Source organism: Pyricularia pennisetigena, assembly GCF_004337985.1.
Source record: "Pyricularia pennisetigena strain Br36 chromosome 4 map unlocalized Pyricularia_pennisetigena_Br36_Scf_9, whole genome shotgun sequence".
NCBI classification, from domain to species: Eukaryota; Fungi; Ascomycota; class Sordariomycetes; order Magnaporthales; family Pyriculariaceae; genus Pyricularia; species Pyricularia pennisetigena.
The window spans coordinates 358,726-374,547 of NW_021940921.1; the positions used below are offsets into that span (position 1 = coordinate 358,726).

The 15,822-nt window shown below is 51.7% G+C and overlaps 5 protein-coding genes across 5 annotated transcripts; 3 read left to right on the forward strand and 2 right to left on the reverse strand.

Annotated features, from left to right (window-relative positions):
* Positions 1 to 811: 811 nt before the first annotated feature.
* On the reverse strand, positions 812 to 2,386 carry PpBr36_10140 (uncharacterized protein; the record flags this gene model as incomplete). The annotated part of the gene is made up of 1 exon (XM_029897254.1): positions 812 to 2,386. The coding sequence occupies one exon, from the start codon at positions 2,384 to 2,386 to the stop codon at positions 812 to 814; it is 1,575 nt and encodes a 524-aa protein (XP_029744273.1).
* A 5,286-nt stretch (positions 2,387 to 7,672) lies between these two features.
* On the reverse strand, positions 7,673 to 8,045 carry PpBr36_10141 (uncharacterized protein; the record flags this gene model as incomplete). Its single annotated transcript, XM_029897255.1, has 2 exons — positions 7,673 to 7,826; positions 7,930 to 8,045. 2 exons carry the CDS (start codon positions 8,043 to 8,045, stop codon positions 7,673 to 7,675), a joined length of 270 nt encoding a protein of 89 aa, XP_029744274.1.
* A 766-nt stretch (positions 8,046 to 8,811) lies between these two features.
* On the forward strand, positions 8,812 to 9,526 carry PpBr36_10142 (uncharacterized protein; the record flags this gene model as incomplete). The annotated part of the gene is made up of 2 exons (XM_029897256.1): positions 8,812 to 9,129; positions 9,215 to 9,526. 2 exons carry the CDS (start codon positions 8,812 to 8,814, stop codon positions 9,524 to 9,526), a joined length of 630 nt encoding a protein of 209 aa, XP_029744271.1.
* A 789-nt stretch (positions 9,527 to 10,315) lies between these two features.
* Positions 10,316 to 12,237, forward strand: PpBr36_10143 (uncharacterized protein; the record flags this gene model as incomplete). The annotated part of the gene is made up of 2 exons (XM_029897257.1): positions 10,316 to 11,025; positions 11,121 to 12,237. 2 exons carry the CDS (start codon positions 10,316 to 10,318, stop codon positions 12,235 to 12,237), a joined length of 1,827 nt encoding a protein of 608 aa, XP_029744272.1.
* Positions 12,238 to 13,452: 1,215 nt separating this feature from the next.
* On the forward strand, positions 13,453 to 15,312 carry PpBr36_10144 (uncharacterized protein; the record flags this gene model as incomplete). The annotated part of the gene is made up of 1 exon (XM_029897258.1): positions 13,453 to 15,312. One exon carries the CDS (start codon positions 13,453 to 13,455, stop codon positions 15,310 to 15,312), a length of 1,860 nt encoding a protein of 619 aa, XP_029744277.1.
* Between the last annotated feature and the right edge of the window lie 510 nt (positions 15,313 to 15,822).

A 15,822-nucleotide genomic window follows, 5' to 3' on the forward strand; every position in this document is an offset into this window, starting at 1 on the left:
CGCCGAGAAATGACAGCTACAATCCCGACGTCTGGATCGAGGCTCGGCATGCAAGGGATGTCAAAGACGCACCCTGGTTCTAGGGCGCGCCCCCCCATCTCGGCTCCTAACTTTTTGTTCAAATTAACTAACCATTCATTCTTTTGCGCCGCGGGCAGCGAGATTTCCTTCCGCTTCGGCCACTGCCGCATCTTCCCAGCTGCCCTTTTTGGCCTCTGCGCTTACACATCTCGGCCAAATAAATTCCGGTCTTTGTATGTCATGGAGCTTGTTGCATTGCGGGAATCCCCCATCCTCATCAATGCTTTGTTGCAGCCAAGTGATAAGGTGATGTGCCTGTTGTTTTGGCATGTGAAGTTTGTCTGCAGCAATTTGGTTTTTAAGGCCACAAGGTGAGCTAGCCAACAATGGGTGCCTTGGCTAAGGACTTGATAGCCGGACCGATGGATTAAATTAAATGCTTACGATAGCTAAGTAGGTTGGCAGGTGTGCACTGCATCCGTGCTTCCATTGGCAATGGCAAACGAAACCACGTGCAGTCAGGATAAGCCTAACCCATCAAAGAGCAACATCCGTGACTAGCAAAATCTGGAAAATGCATGTTTATGCTGTGGATAGTATGTACATTGATCAGCCAAAACAAATTCTTGGACGACGGTGTTCTACAGACTTGGGATGTATCTGGTTTTTCCCTTCCGGAAATAACCGCACAACCCCCAAAAAGACAAAATGAGAAAGAGACATGACTGATCTAAGCTTGCGCACCACAAGAAGAGCTGCAGCTAAGACCAGACTAAATGCAAAAACGTGTCTATTCGCACTTGAAAGAGGTCCAATCATCTGAGTTGCCCCCGAGAAACTTGGCCGTTTTTGGCCATGGACACAGCTTGATAGTCTTGTTCTTTTTGTCTGTGTCTGCAGGGTCGGTGCCTAATATCTCCTCGGTCGGCGTTCCCGAATTGACCCAGGCCGCCAGAGCCTCGATGGAGTGCCATTTCCCCGGCACCTGGGGGTAGGACCTGGCCGAGGTGCAGTGTCCACCACCGGGCACCATGAACAGCCTCAAGAAGTCGCCGACTACCTGGTCGTTTCCAACCTTCTCCTCGACTGCCTTTAATCTGTCGATCGCATGCATCGCTCCTACCATCGGGTCGGCCCAGCTTTGGATGGCAATCATCTTGCCGCCGGCCTCGCGAAAGGCTGACAGGTCGGGACTGCTGGCATCGATAAAGACACCCGCCTCGCGTTCGACCCGGTCAAGGTCTTGGCCGAAATCAAACATGTCGGGGTTCCATGTGAGATTCCTGAAGACTAGATTCTGCATGAGCGGTGTGGCAAACTGGTTTACCAGCAAGGCCGGTTGGAGATCCCATTCCGTCTCGGTCGAGAGAGGAAATCCCGGGTAGATGGTGGCGTTGGTGCGAGCGTCTCGGGGCCCTTGGGAGAACGCCTCAACTGCCTTCATCTGAGCCCGGGTCAAACAGCGGACCGGAGGACCCGGAGGACCCTGGGGGTCGGCGCAGGCGAGCGAACGATAGTCAAAGTCGCAGGCCAGCGGATTCTCCACGACGCCGTCGACTACGCCGTCCAGGGCATCGCACCTGTCCAGCACCTCACGCCTGATCATCCTCAGCGTGTCCAGAGACAACTCGGCCCTGCCTTTAGTCTTGTCGCGGCTCCACAGAAACGCGATCATGAGGCGGGAGAAGGAATCTAGTGCGCAGGACGCGACGATGCCGTCAAAGAGCCCCGGGTGGAATTGTGCGAGCGCATATGCCTGCGCGCCGCCGGTGGAGCATCCATAGAAGAGAGCCTTTTTCGTGACCAGCGGCGAGTAGAAGGCGTCGGCTAAGTGTCGTGCTGTTGGCGTCATGGCGGCGACGCCATTTCTGATCCAGGCGAGGAGCTGATCGGGATCATGCATGAACGGCAGCTCGAGCCCCGGACGCCCGGTTCTTTCTCCACCGTTGTCTGTTACACAGTGACCAGCATCCCCGGCAGCGATGGCAAAGCCGAGATGCAGATGCTGCATCATCCAGTCCTCCATCATGTCGCCACCAAAGCCGCCATTTCCTACAACGAGGAAATCTCCATTATGATCATCTTTAGACGGCAGCCACAGCTGAAAGTTGACCGTGTTGTTGCCTGGATAGGCGACTTTGCCGTAGATGCGGCAAAAGGCCAGACTGTTGTTGGTTCCGTCTATGATAACAGAGTTGGCTGGAACGAACGTGGACTCCGAGACGCTGCTACCTGTGGGGAGGTCCGATAAGGAGGCGGCAAACTCGGGGCATTTTTTTTCGATCGAGTTAGTCCTGCTCGACAGACTGGCCGCAGCGAGAATTGCCGCATGGCACAGGAAGCCGAAACCTGTCTTTAGGTTCATTCTCAGTAGCAAGCGAGTTTTGCCGTTCTCGCGTCGATCAGATCAACGTTCGCGGTCGTACAAACATGATCAACCCCAACAAAAACGACTTTGCACAAAGAGCTCTATACATGTTGAACAGGTCTCCATGAGACCACAAGGCATTCGCCGAGTTTTCGCGGGGAAATATGTCGAGTAATGCTAGAATGGGATAAAGATTTCTTGGTATTTGACTTTTTCAACTTGATGTTTTGTCGTGATTTTCTCGTACTTCCTTTCAGAGTTTACTTTTTCTACCTTGGCCACCACCAAAGCAAGAATTCACAGCAGACTGCAGGTACAGTGTTAAAGATTCGCTTACTGTAAGTCACGCTGAATCGAGTCCAACTCTGCTCGCTATCGATCGTAAACAAAGCCATCAAACCCAGGTCTACTTCGTCGACAGCTGCAATAAATGATTCGGTAAACATCCGAGTCCTTTGCCCGACTGCTTTCTATCATTGATTTTCCCAAGCCCTTCTTCCTTGTATCCGATCGCCCACATGGTACAACCGGTACTCAGGCCAAGTGCGGGGTCGATTGCACATGGGATAATCCCATCATTCAGGACTTCGTATCATTACTTCATTCACTCTTTGATCACGAGGCGACGAATAGCAAACTGCATGCACGTCAACTAAAGCAAGCCATCTTACCCGCGCTGGTCCAACTGGTTAGCCAAGCCAGGGTCTTCTCCACAACCAACTTGATCATGGAAACGCCTCCTGCATGCATGCATGCCATAACATTCATTCATTGCATCCCACAACGCTTAAGCCAATTGAAACCACCCCCGATTCTACCCTGTACACCACCATATTTTGCCACCTCCACATTCCAGACATCAAAGCCCGCGACTTTTTCCGATCCCGTAAAGTCTCTCTCCAACTTTACCACCACTGACTCCAACCTTAGTGGCCTGCCTGGAATTTGCCAAGCTTGCCTGTAAATAAATATACATCAAAGTCCTTTGGCAACAAAAGACATTCGGGACCCCACGCAACCTTGGCAGGATATGACCTTTGAGTGGTCCGACGTCCGCATGTTTGTCGGTCCTTTTACCTAACCCTGCAAAGAAGCAAAAAGAAAACTGGTCTGCAGACCCCGAGAGGCATGATCCACCCGAACCAACCAGATCAGCCGACCCTTCCCAAGCTGAGCCGGGCGTACGCGCCGCGTCGCGACCGGTCATCCCCGGTTCTTTTTGGTTCTCCTTTTCTTTCTATGTGACCCGGATCTTCAAAACGAACCGGCGGTGGGGGAAGACTTCAAAGAAAACATATCCGCCGGTATCTGGTAATCTGCTCATGCCCTCATGAGCAATGTAGCGGTGACGGTCCGGAGTATGCGGGTGCCAAGATATGGACCGGCGCCATTTAGTCCTGAGAGCTGATATGCTATTATTGTAGCGACTACGTCCGGTGGCAAGTTTGGCTGCGATAAGCACGCAAACTACTGTTCCCCGGTAGAACCTTTTGCTGCTTACATCCTTGGTGCTAAAGCTCGGCAGACAGCGTTGCGTGGACAAACGTGATTGACACAAGTCATTGTATGGACCCACGCTAACCTCCGCGGCATTTTCTTCGATCTTCTGCTTTTCCCCCTCCCTCCCGAAGTCCCCTCCATCTTAGAAAAAAAAAAAAAAAAAAAAAAAAAACATACGCCACCCTTCCTTCGTCCATCTGTGCCCAAGTGGGTGTGGTTAGAACGCAATAATTGGACTTAAAAAGGAGGCCCCTCCATCTCTGTTTCCCCTCTCCTCTCTTCTTCTTTCTCTTTCTTTTTTAGATCATCCGCGATACATCACTGCATCAGATCATCACCACTACAAAACCCTGACTCATAACAAAAAGTCCCAAAGACTCAAAACCTCAACATCCAACATGTGTGGCGACAACTGCACCTGCGGCGCTTCTTGCTCCTGCTCGAGCTGCGGCACCCACGGAAAGTGAGTTTTATGAACCGATGGGGAGAGTGCAATGGGTATTTGGAACAGAAGAGGAGCAAAGGAATCCATCCTGATCCTTTTGTTGGCGACGCTGAGGAATACCATTTGCTGATACGGCTTTTCATAGATAAACCGTCAGCCCTGCTGAGAGCCAAGTCGGCAAGCATGTGTGGGGAGTTGTTGGGGCATCATGATACGTCGTTATGAGTTTTATGTGACATTCTGTCAACGGGGAGAGGGTCGGAGAGTTTGTGCTTTTTATGAAAAATGAGCTAGCAAGTTCCACGCCGAGATTGCTGGAGATGCGCGAAAGATTTGGATCTACAATTGCTTTCGGCTTCAAACTTCTACACAGCATTATCCCGTCTGGGGTGTCGTTTCAAATCGAATCAACAGCTTTGCTACCAATTTCGTTCTGCTTTGATGATATCAAGTAGTGAGTGGTTGTGATTACATGTCCAACTGCAAGATGGGTAAGGTCGTACATGTCCCATTTAAATATACTATCTTCATCTGGATTACGTTTCTGTATTCTGGACCGGTAAAGCACCATCGGCTACTATTAAACACTTGACATGCAAAAAAAAGAAAGAAAGAAAAAAAAGCGCATGCTTCTTTTCATGCACTTTGGTATCCTCGTTTCGATCAAGCCCCGACGCACAGCTAGCTGGCCTAACACGGTTTCAATCGAGAACAATGGAGCAAATCGCTTCCTAGCGTCATTGGTTCATAACAGCCTCATCCTCTTCACTGCCTGCTCATTCATTCATAATCAACAGCACAACAAGGCGCGCAGAACATCCTCACGGACTTGCCCGTCTAGAATAATATGCGTCCCATTAGGCCAAAACTGGCAGGGTGCCAATATTCGCAATATAGATGACTATACTTTTAACTTTCTTGCTTGACAACCCGGACGGTCAAAGTTGACCAAGAAAATGCCAACTACTGTAGACTCAGCATTCCGCAAAGACGTTAGCAGTCTTGCTCGGCATCTGATTTTCACGAGCCGGCCTCGAGGGATGGGATTTCCAGATCTTTCATTGCTGGCAGGCTTTGTTCTGTAAGACCTGATCAGTTATTCCACATCCTGGAACCGTGGCGATCTTGACTATATTCTAGCTGGTGCTGCAGCGCCTACTGTCTGGGATAATCCCGTCGCGTCAAACATCTGTCAGCGATGCGCTGACGTTACATGGGGTGAACTGTAAGTAAACCTAAGTTCATCTTGCCCCCCTGAATGTGGACCTATACTTTTTACCTAACTTTATCGTGCCAAGTCGGAGTCCGCCGCCAGATTGGACTCGTGCCCAGGATATCGTAGTCAAAGAGTCCTTTATTTCCAAAGAATCTATGGACGAACATGAGAGAGCGCTGACGATGTGGCCCAATTTTAGATGTACTTTTTTTCAGAGAATGGTTGATGGCTGTGAGTTGCCCGACTCAGCATGCAGGCACCGCTGACCTGGGGCCGGTTCCTTTACAGATTCATCTTCACGTACTGCTCAAGACCGCTTCATCCTCCATCATACTCGGCCAGGATGCCAAGTACCACTCAGGCGGGAGGGTCGCGCAGTCGGCGTTGGGCGTGGAGGGGTTGCTTCATCCTGCTCGCCTGCCTAAGAGTCGTCAATGCAGTACTCATATTTCTAAATATACGTGAAAGCGAGTCGCACATGACACCGCGAAGGCTCTCAGCGTCGGACGGTACTCGACACGAGCCGGCGGCACCGAAAAAAAAAAAAAAAAGGATTCACGTGTTGCTACAGCACCTGTCCAAAAATAACGCAACGCGACAGGGGTCAACCCCCCCTATTATCTGCACCACCAAACTTTGGTGTAAGTCCACACATTCAATTTTAGGGCTACAGATAAAGTAAATACATGAAAATAAAACTATCTCAATGCTTTTTAATATTTGGTATACCAACCTTCGGCTTCGCGCACCGCTGCAATCCTGCGGGGCATAGATTCAAGTAGCTAATCGATTTTGGTCTGGTCCAACCCATCCCACGTAACCTGGGCCAAACTGATAAATTCCTTTATCGCGGCCCTACTTTCACCTAATTTAGTAAAATGAGGGTGCTGTTTTTCTATTGTTTTTTTTAACAGTTTCCATACGTGTTTTATAGGGTTAATATCTGGGTTGTGAAACGGCCAATCGATTAATTCGATCGCGTTGTTGAGGATCCAAATTATGGTTTGCACCGATTTATATATACCGGCGTTATTTTGTTAAAATCGCTTCGTTCCGTTATATATAAGGATTAAACCTTCCCTTAACGCGTTGATATAGCTTTGGGACGAATAACCTCCTTTTTTACCTGGCCGTTCGTCCCGGCGCATAACGATTAGCTTGGACCTACCCCTTTTCCATATGTATGCCTAAAATATAATTGTAATCGAGGGTTTGCCGTGCGTTGTTTTATGTATATTTTCTGGTTTGTAGCGCTCGTTTGGGTATCCGAATACCTATAATATACCCCTTAAACGGGCGTTATATACCGAGCATTTGTCGTTATATATAACCTATAAAATACGCGTTATTAATAATTGGGAATAGCTTTATTTTATATATACGTATTTCAGTCAAATTTTTTTCGTTACCCTCCCAATTATATATAAATTTTAAGCGTTTTTTAACAAACCCTTAAAACAACAAAATGCGTTTTTTAGCCTTCCAATGCAGGATTTTTTGCTTTTTAAGGCGCTTGCGGTAGGTAAAACGGTTATTTACCCTTTGCATTTCCGTGCGGAGGGTATACCAATTAATTTTAGGGGTATTTCGCATTATACGCGTTAAATTACGGGTATTTTTTTCCGTAAATAGTTTTAACCGGCCGGATTTAGGTAGGTATTAAAGGGTACGGTGTTCGTTCCATTTACGTTTTGTACGCAGGATTGTAGATTTTGTGGTTTGGAACGCGTCGGCCATTTTTTGACAATTTTGCCCCAGCGTCCTCGCCTGCACCATCGCGGCACGTGTTTCTGGTTTGAATTTATTATATTTTTGGCGGTTTCCGGTCAAGGCAAGCCCAAAAGTACGTTCGTCTGACATGTTTTGGCTGAGTTGTGGTGGATTGAAAAGGGTGAGTTTTTGGGAGGGTAACGCGATCCAAAACGCGGTGTAAAAATACCCCTGTCGCGTTGCGTTATTTTTGGACAGGTGCTGTAAGGGATGCAGTAGTCCAGCTTCCGAGGAGTCTCTTTCATCTGTCTGTGGCTAGCAATGGTGCTTTTGTCGTCATTCTTCTACAGCCTGCAGGGGTGGCTTTTTGCCAACGCGGCCTGCGAGATACGACGAGGTTTAAAGCTTCTTTCTAGGCGAGGGCGGATCCGTCTTCATATTTACGAGGACCGGAACCCCCCTGCTTGTTGTGCTGTTCTGCGGCTTGTTGTCGTATCGCATCATCGCCACTTTTGCCGTCAGGCCAGAAGACGGGGAGGAAAAAGCCGAGCGCCGTCTGGCGCTGACTGTTGCTGGTGGAGCCATCGTGTTCCTTTCCATGGTACTTTACAGTTTTTTGGGGCTGAAAAAAAGACATATGGTGGGTGATATCGGCGCGCGGCAACGTACTGATGGGACATGGTGGGTTCTGCCATATCCATGTCCTCCGCGCTTTTTATTGTGGACCTGTCGACCCAGCACATCGTGTTGACATCGGCGACGATGGGGCTGGTCTGTTTTGGCATGGGATTCCTTTCGGCAATGCTGACGTCCCGCTTTCAGTCCTCCCTGAGTTTGATGTTTGCGCACGCTCTGGGGTGAGTGATTGTTTGCGCCATGTTTGGCGACATGGTTTTGCGCAATTACTGACACCGATTGCAACATGACAAGAGAATCTAGAAAAGGTTGCTCATGCGACAGAATAGATGATGGGTGGTGGTACAAGATAAGATTAGAACAGTATAGCATGGGTTCCTTTTTTCCTCGGTTATCTCGGCGTCTCCTATTTTTTTGCCATTCTCAACGGGTTACGAAGAACACAGGAAAGAGAGACAGAAAAAAAAAAAAAAAAGGGTGCTTCGGACGATCTCTCCGTGGGCCCTTACTATCGCACACTCCACTAACACGAGTTGACAGCGAGTCGGTCAATGCGATTTGATGAATAGCAGTTTCGTATCTGCACAAAACAAGCTGAACCCTGCCTGGCACCCCCCCTGATTCGCAGAGAAAGACGATAATGTGGGTTAAAATTAGGATACGTCATGCCTGGATGCGTCCTTGTTGGTCCACTTTATTAGGGAGTACTTTGATATAAAGTTGACGTACATCGGCGCTGCCGGCGCAAGGGGAACGCGTTCTGTTATCCCCATCGCCAAGACTTTGTCCAACAGCACGCCCGCGATCGTTAAAGGTGCTTTTTGTGTTTTTCTCCAACTATCAGTCATTCGCTCTCGAAATCCAGATCTTTAATATTTTTTTTTGCAACACAACATACCACCAACTAATTCCAAAATGGTTTCCTCTCTGGCTCTCCTCACCCTCGCTTCGGGCGCTCTTGCCCTCAAGGTCACCTCGCCCGACTCCAACACCAACTGGAGCGCCGGTGAGAAGCACACCATCAAGTGGGAGTCGGTCTCGAGCGACCAGCCCACCTTCAACATCTACCTCTCCAACAAGGTCACCTACCCGCCCACCGACATCCTGATCGCCTCCGACGTCAAGGCCAGCGACGGCTCCTTCGAGGTCGAGAGCGGCAAGCTCCCCGCCGGCAACAGCTTCACCATCAACCTGACCAACGGCACCAAGACCGAGCAGATCTACGCTCAGTCGGTAAGTCGACAATCCAAGCCCCTCGGGTCTGTCTTGTGATACTTATTGCAGCTTGCTAACCCTGAAATCTGCTTCTGTTCTGTAGAACCAATTCAACGTCACCGGGGGTTCGTCTTCTTCCTCCTCCTCTTCCTCCTCCAAGACTGCATCTGGCTCGTCGACTGCCGTTTCGAGCACCAGGGCTGACTCTTCCGCTACAGCTTCGCCCACCGCGAGCGGCAGCGGCAGCGCCACCACCGCCAAGCCTACATCGGCAGGTGCTTCGGGCTCCAGCTCGACTGCTACGGGCTCAGGCTCGGCCGCTAGCGCCACCAGTTCCAAGACCCCCAACTCTGCCAACGGCAAGATTGTTGTCAGCTGGATCGGTGCTGCCGCCCTCGCTGCCCTGGCTTTGTAAGAGGTCGAGGCTTGCGTGTGAGAGGATTGGAGGGGGGGTTGTAGGGGGAGACAGATCTATTATTATGTGTTTCGGACTACAGCAGCCATTGTCGCCACTGCCGGCGCAGGCTACAATATTGAAACCCGCATCCTTGGATCAATTCTAGGCGGGAATTTGTTCGACCTTATGAGGGGCCTGGCGGTGCAACATGGAATGGTGAATTGGTGGTTTTTGGATGAAATGTGTATAAAATAGATTAATCTGGAAATTTGATTCATAATCTGTCTGCATTACGAACAATGCTGTCTGTCCTTTGTATAAAAATCTGACCTATCTTTTTTTTTTTTTTTTTTAGCGAACCGTTGACCGTTATCAGTATTTGGACAAGGATGGGAATAAAAACAAGATTATTTCTTTTTTCTTTTTGACTGCTTAGTGCGCTGCCTGACTGCTAATCCCCGTTCCTTCCTGCAGGCACCCAGTTGTTCTTGGCGTTGTACCTTGTTCGGCTCTAGCCCTATTTGGAGGGGTTCAAGTTTCCAAATTAGCGGGACCAATCCACCATCAGATGCATCCAATGTCACGACCCCAAGCAAAGTAGGATCATCGGACCCAAGTCGGTTTGTTGAGGTAAACTATTCACTCAAATGAATGAATAAATTATACCTTACATTAAGCAGTTTCGCTCAACTTGCCAATCCCCGGACATACACCAGCCACATTGAAGGCAGGCGGGCTTTCGTCTCAACCATCTTCTTTTGGTCGGCATTCCGCTATGAAATCGTCAGTGTCGCACCGCCGCCCAACATGCCCCTCCCGCACCTCCCCACCGAAATCCTCGAGCAAATCCTCACCCACGCCGTCATCGTGCGCGGCCTCAAGCGCGCCTTGCGTCTACGCCTGGTGAGCCGCGACTGGTCCGCCGGCATTCTTAACGTTATTTTCGTCGCCGGCCTGCCCGACAATACCTATTGGTTGGGCCGCCTGGACAGGCCCGACGGATCCGCCCAGATCTTCTGGCAGCGCTACCTCGCCTGGCGCATCAAACACGCCGTCCGCGGCGAAGTGGAGCCTCTGGGACCCTTGACCGGCGGGCCGAGACCAGAGCGAGCATGCGACTGGGGTTTGCGCCACCTCCGGCGCCCGCCGGCCACCAGGCGCCTGCGTGTGATGAGGCGCGTCGCCGAACGCATCGTTGAGATGCGGATGCGGTTGCGGAGGACCGACCGGGCCGTTGCTTCTGAACTTGAAGCCGAGGATGAGCTGCATGACGTCATCTTCCGGCTTTCCAGACTGCCGCTCATGGACATATCTTCGTTCAATACGCATTTCCGTGACACCTTTTTTGCAGAGTTCACGGTCGACGAGGGCAACCGTGCAAGGCTAGAGAGGGACGAGGAGGCCACCAGGGCATTTCGCGAAACCGTGCTGAGCGCCGCTGCCTATTTGGACGAGCTCGAGATTGTCCAGGAGCTTGTGCGTGACAGCTTGAACGACGGTAAACCGCTGCCGTCGCGGTGAGTTTCTGTTGCCTGTTGACCCTAACATACCTTTTTTTTCCCCCCCCTCCAGTGAGGAGGACAGCTAAACTAACCCTGTTTTGTGTTTATAGCCGCCCAAGCTGCCCCTTCTTTGCCCCTCTCGACGCAGCAGCTTTCGGAGGAAGTTGCCGTTGCGTTATATTTCTCACATCATTGCCACAGGAGCCCGGCAGGAGCATGTACAAGCTGCGCAGCAGAGCCATTCAGTGTGCAGGGAGCTGCGTTTTCCCCCAAGGCGCACGTGACATCATGGAGTTTGGTCTCACCACTGAGCAACTGCACCAAGGCCCACCGATAGCCGGCCCGTGGGATGCTGGTAGCGATCCTAGAGGTGGCTGGATGCGGATTCTCGTACATGACTGCATGCGTCGGACTACCGATGTCGAAGTCTACAGGAGATGTTACGATATAGTAGGTCATTCCCTTCTGCCTAGTGAAGAGCCCATTTTGGGCCTGACCAAAGAGGCCTGGCTGCTACGCAAGTGGTTCCCTTCTCAGCTGGATATTGCTGCCAGGCGGGGGTGCGTCGAAATCATGGAATTTCTGTTCGACAGATATGCCATCGAAGCCCTACCTGCCATAGCATCGAGCAATTATAAACTCGCCCATGACGAGGCAAGGGAGTTCGATAACCTTGAGAACAAAGACATACCTGAAACTCTACCTCTGGATAGGAGCGGGGACGAATGCGACCCGGCCAATATGCTCTCCAAGTTTCGCAGCCCGCTTTCCGTGGCCGCCTTGGACGGCAATCACGCCTCTGTCGACTTTCTGCTATCTCACGGCGTCTCCAAACCTGACCGGGCATTGGTAGCGGCAGCAAGCAGCGGCTCAAGAAGGCTGGTTGAAACCATAGTCGACTTTTTCGCCAAAATTGATGGCAAGCACCAAGACCTGGAGGCCGTTCACGGTGAGGAGACGGTCCAAGACGCCCTGGCCTTGGCAGTGTTCCGAGAGGACGATGCCATGGTCCGTCTACTATACGATCTGGGAGCCAGGTTCGACCGCAGCACCTGGGAGACTTTGCGCAAGGAAACAAAAAGACTCGGCCTGGAGTGCATGGACCGACTTCTTCAAGACCTTGGCCAGCCTTCCAAGGGTGAAGATGCATGGACTCGGCATTGCTCAAACGGCGAGCAAGTGGTTCGCAAGGCAATTGTCTCATTCGCTCTGCGTCTAGTGGACTGAATGTAACATGGGTTGCCCTTGTCCCTATGCTTGCTCTAGAGAGTAGGGCGCTCCAGCAATCTGCGGGGAATCTCAGGAAAGCTTTTTTTGGTGTGGGTACGGGGGACCATCAGTCGACAGGGGTAGCCCGACTCCTTCCGCCAACATGTTCCCCGAACCGAGCCATCGGCTGTTCACCTGAACCGAGCCATTGGTTGTTCAGGCAAAGGCACAGCCAGTGGACTGCGCGCTAAAGTCTGCCGGTGAGCTGTCAGGGACTTTGTGTCTGGTCTACAAAGGTCGACCGACCACCACGTGACTCCCTGTTGCGTTCTTGAGCTAGCTGCCACGGGTCTTACGATTGTGCTTGTGTACACTCTGTCATCAATCAATTCACGGTCAACTTCGTGCGTGTGCACACATTCTGTGTCTCAGGCAGATGCCATCAGTTGTACTTGACATATTTGGACTCGACCCCAAGTGATCTCGCTACAGTCCTTTTCCATGTTGTAAAGCTCTCATATATCACTTCCGCGCGGCTTGGCCCTTTACAGCGCCCTTTGGGGCCTTTCGGGGCCGTTCTCAAATGGCACGCAACCCAAACAGCTGCCAGCTCGTGATGGCCTTTCTTCATCGTGAAACGAAGGGGACTTTTCCATCATGTGCGACACGTCAGCTAGCTCAAGGACGGCAATGATTTGCCCTACGCTGCTGCCACCGCCCATCATCGGTGTGGCTTCCAGCAATGCACTTTCGGCAAGATTACCGCTCATGGACAATCAAGCACTTTTCCGATCGCCGAATCCATGACGTCCACCATGCCCACATATATCTGGTTCGGTTCGCCATGCCGACGCCTCCTGCTCATGCAGCGTCCCATTGTCTCATTTCTGCGCAGTGCGCCAACCTAGGGTCCAAGGTGGGCTTCTTCTTTGGCACGAGTATTCCAGGTACGGGGGTTGACAAATGGAAAAGCTAAACTCTATCTCCGCACTTGAAGTGACACTCAAAGTTTGCAAGAGAATAGAGAGGAAGGATCCAATGCCAATCACCCTCATTCGTTATTTTGATCGCTTACAAAGCGGTTAATCCTTAACCCGGCCTTGTTATCCCGTTAAGCCCGCAAATATAAAAACAAGTGTGTATAACCGAAGCAGGCAGCCGTGAGATTCTGCAAGGCATCTATCTGCCTTTTGCATTGGCATTTTAGAGCCCGGCCTGTCTTGAGAATCCACAATGAAGAGTGTCAGCCTCTTATTCGTCTGTATATTTGCCGTCTCGGCGCAGCAGATCTACCTGCCCGCCGATGGACCTGTCCGGCGACCTGATACATGCTTATCAGACGCCTACTACGCCACGGCCAGCCCAGTCTACTCGTTCACGCAGTTCTCCTTTACCCAGACTGAGACTGTGCGCACGGCTACGGCTGTAACTCCAGGCCCGACCAAGACCTTCGCTCCGCCTTATGAGTCGCTAAGTTACCTTCTCCCGGGTCTGTCGACTACTACTTGGGGCAACTGGTACCCAGACGCCACCGCAACCCCGGCGGATATTGCCGATCCATATGGGCAAGCCGCCTGGTCGGCTCTGTGGGAGCGAGCCTCCTTGCCCAACTTTACCAGCCGGGGGTTGTATTCGACCACCGTCTCCCCGACTCCGGTGCCCACAAGCGAGCTTGTGCTCCCACCTCCGAGGTACTTTCAGCCGCAGGACTGCTATTATTTCCCCAAGGACTTTGAGTTTGGCGTTGCCGGTTCAGCTGCTCAGATAGAGGGCGCCATAGCCGACGAGGGCCGGGCACCTGCCATCCTGGATCTGGCCTCAGCCAACCCACTTCGCCCAGGCCTGCCTAATTACGTGACGAATGAGAACTACTACCTCTACAAGCAGGACATCGTGCGCCTGGCCGCCATGGGAGTCAAGTACTACTCCTTCTCTATCCCCTGGTCGAGAATCCTGCCGTTTGCGCTCGAGGGTACACCCGTCAATAAGCAAGGGCTGGACCACTACGACGACCTCATCAACTTTGTTATTTCCAAAGGCATGGAGCCTCACATCACCCTCATCCACTTTGACACGCCGTTACAGTTTTACAAGGACCCCCGCAACCCCGATCAGTCCCGGCTTGGGTACAACAATGGCGCCTACAGCAACGAGACCTTTCAGGACGCTTTTGTGCACTACGGCAAGGTGGTCATGACGCACTTTGCCGACCGCGTGCCGGTGTGGTTCACCTACAACGAGCCGCTTCTGTGGAGCGAAAACGCCAAGGCCATCGACACCGTCATCAAGTCCCACGCCCGCCTGTACCATTTTTACCACGACGAGATAAAGGGCAGCGGGAAAGTTTCTCTCAAGTTCAACGACAACTTTGGCGTGCCGCGCGACCCCGGGAAACCCGAGGATGTGACTGCCGCCAACCATTTCAACGATTTTCAGGTCGCCACGTTTGCAAACCCCATTTTCCTGGGCAAGGACTATCCCGAGGCCTTCAAGATGACGTTCCCAGACTATGTGCGGCTGAGTGAGGCGGACCTGGCGTACCTCAACGGGACGGCCGACTTTCTAGGCGTCGACCCGTACACGGCCACGGTGATCGCGGCGCCGCCCCAAGGCATCCAGGCCTGCGCGGCCAACCAGTCCGACCCTCTGTTCCCATACTGCGTGCAGCAGAGCAGCACGACGACGAACGGCTGGGACATCGGGTACAGGTCGCACTCGTACGTCTACATGACGCCCAAGTACCTCCGGACCTACCTCAACTACCTGTGGAACTCGTTCCGGCACCCCATCGTCATCACCGAGTTTGGGTTCCCCGTGGCCAACGAGGGGCTGGCGACGCAGGCGGCGCAGCAGTTCGACGACCCCCGGAGCGACTACTACCTCAGCTTCCTGACGGAAGCGCTCAAGGCCATATGGGAGGACGGTGTGCACGTGGCCGGGGCTTTTGCCTGGAGCTTTGTCGACAACTGGGAGTTTGGGGACTACGAGCAGCACTTTGGGCTTCAGACCGTCAACCGGACCACCATGGAGCGGCGGTACAAAAAGAGCTTTTTTGACCTGGTGGACTTTGTAGCTGCCAGGACGCAGAAGTAGATGGAATCGGTGTGGTATCGACTGACGGGGAGGGAGCAGTGATTCGTGTCTATGTGTGATGAATCAGGCCCAGAGGCCTTAATTTATATATATATATATATATATATATATACATAATAGCTGATGGCTGTTTGGCCATCTCAGCCTCCTAAGCGAGTCGCACCAGGTCATGTGCATGTGCCCTTGGCGAGGATACAGGTCCTAGTAAGTCCCCTTGTATCACCCGCTGCGCAACGTCAGTAAATGTTTTTTTTTCTTTCCTTTTTTGGGGAGTAGTGGCCCAAGATCCTTACGATGGTCGCAGATCATTGGCATATTTAGCGTGGGATCGCAGTGACAATCTCTATCGTCGGTGCACACTCCTGATTGTCAGGTAGGGTAGTCAGCACCAAACTCCGGTCAAAGCTCTGCCATTCGGCTTCGTATGAGGAGGAATGTTTGTTTTCATCCGGGAAGGGGGAGGAGGATTATTACCTCCCACATTCGCCATGCCCAGAGACGCCAAGGATA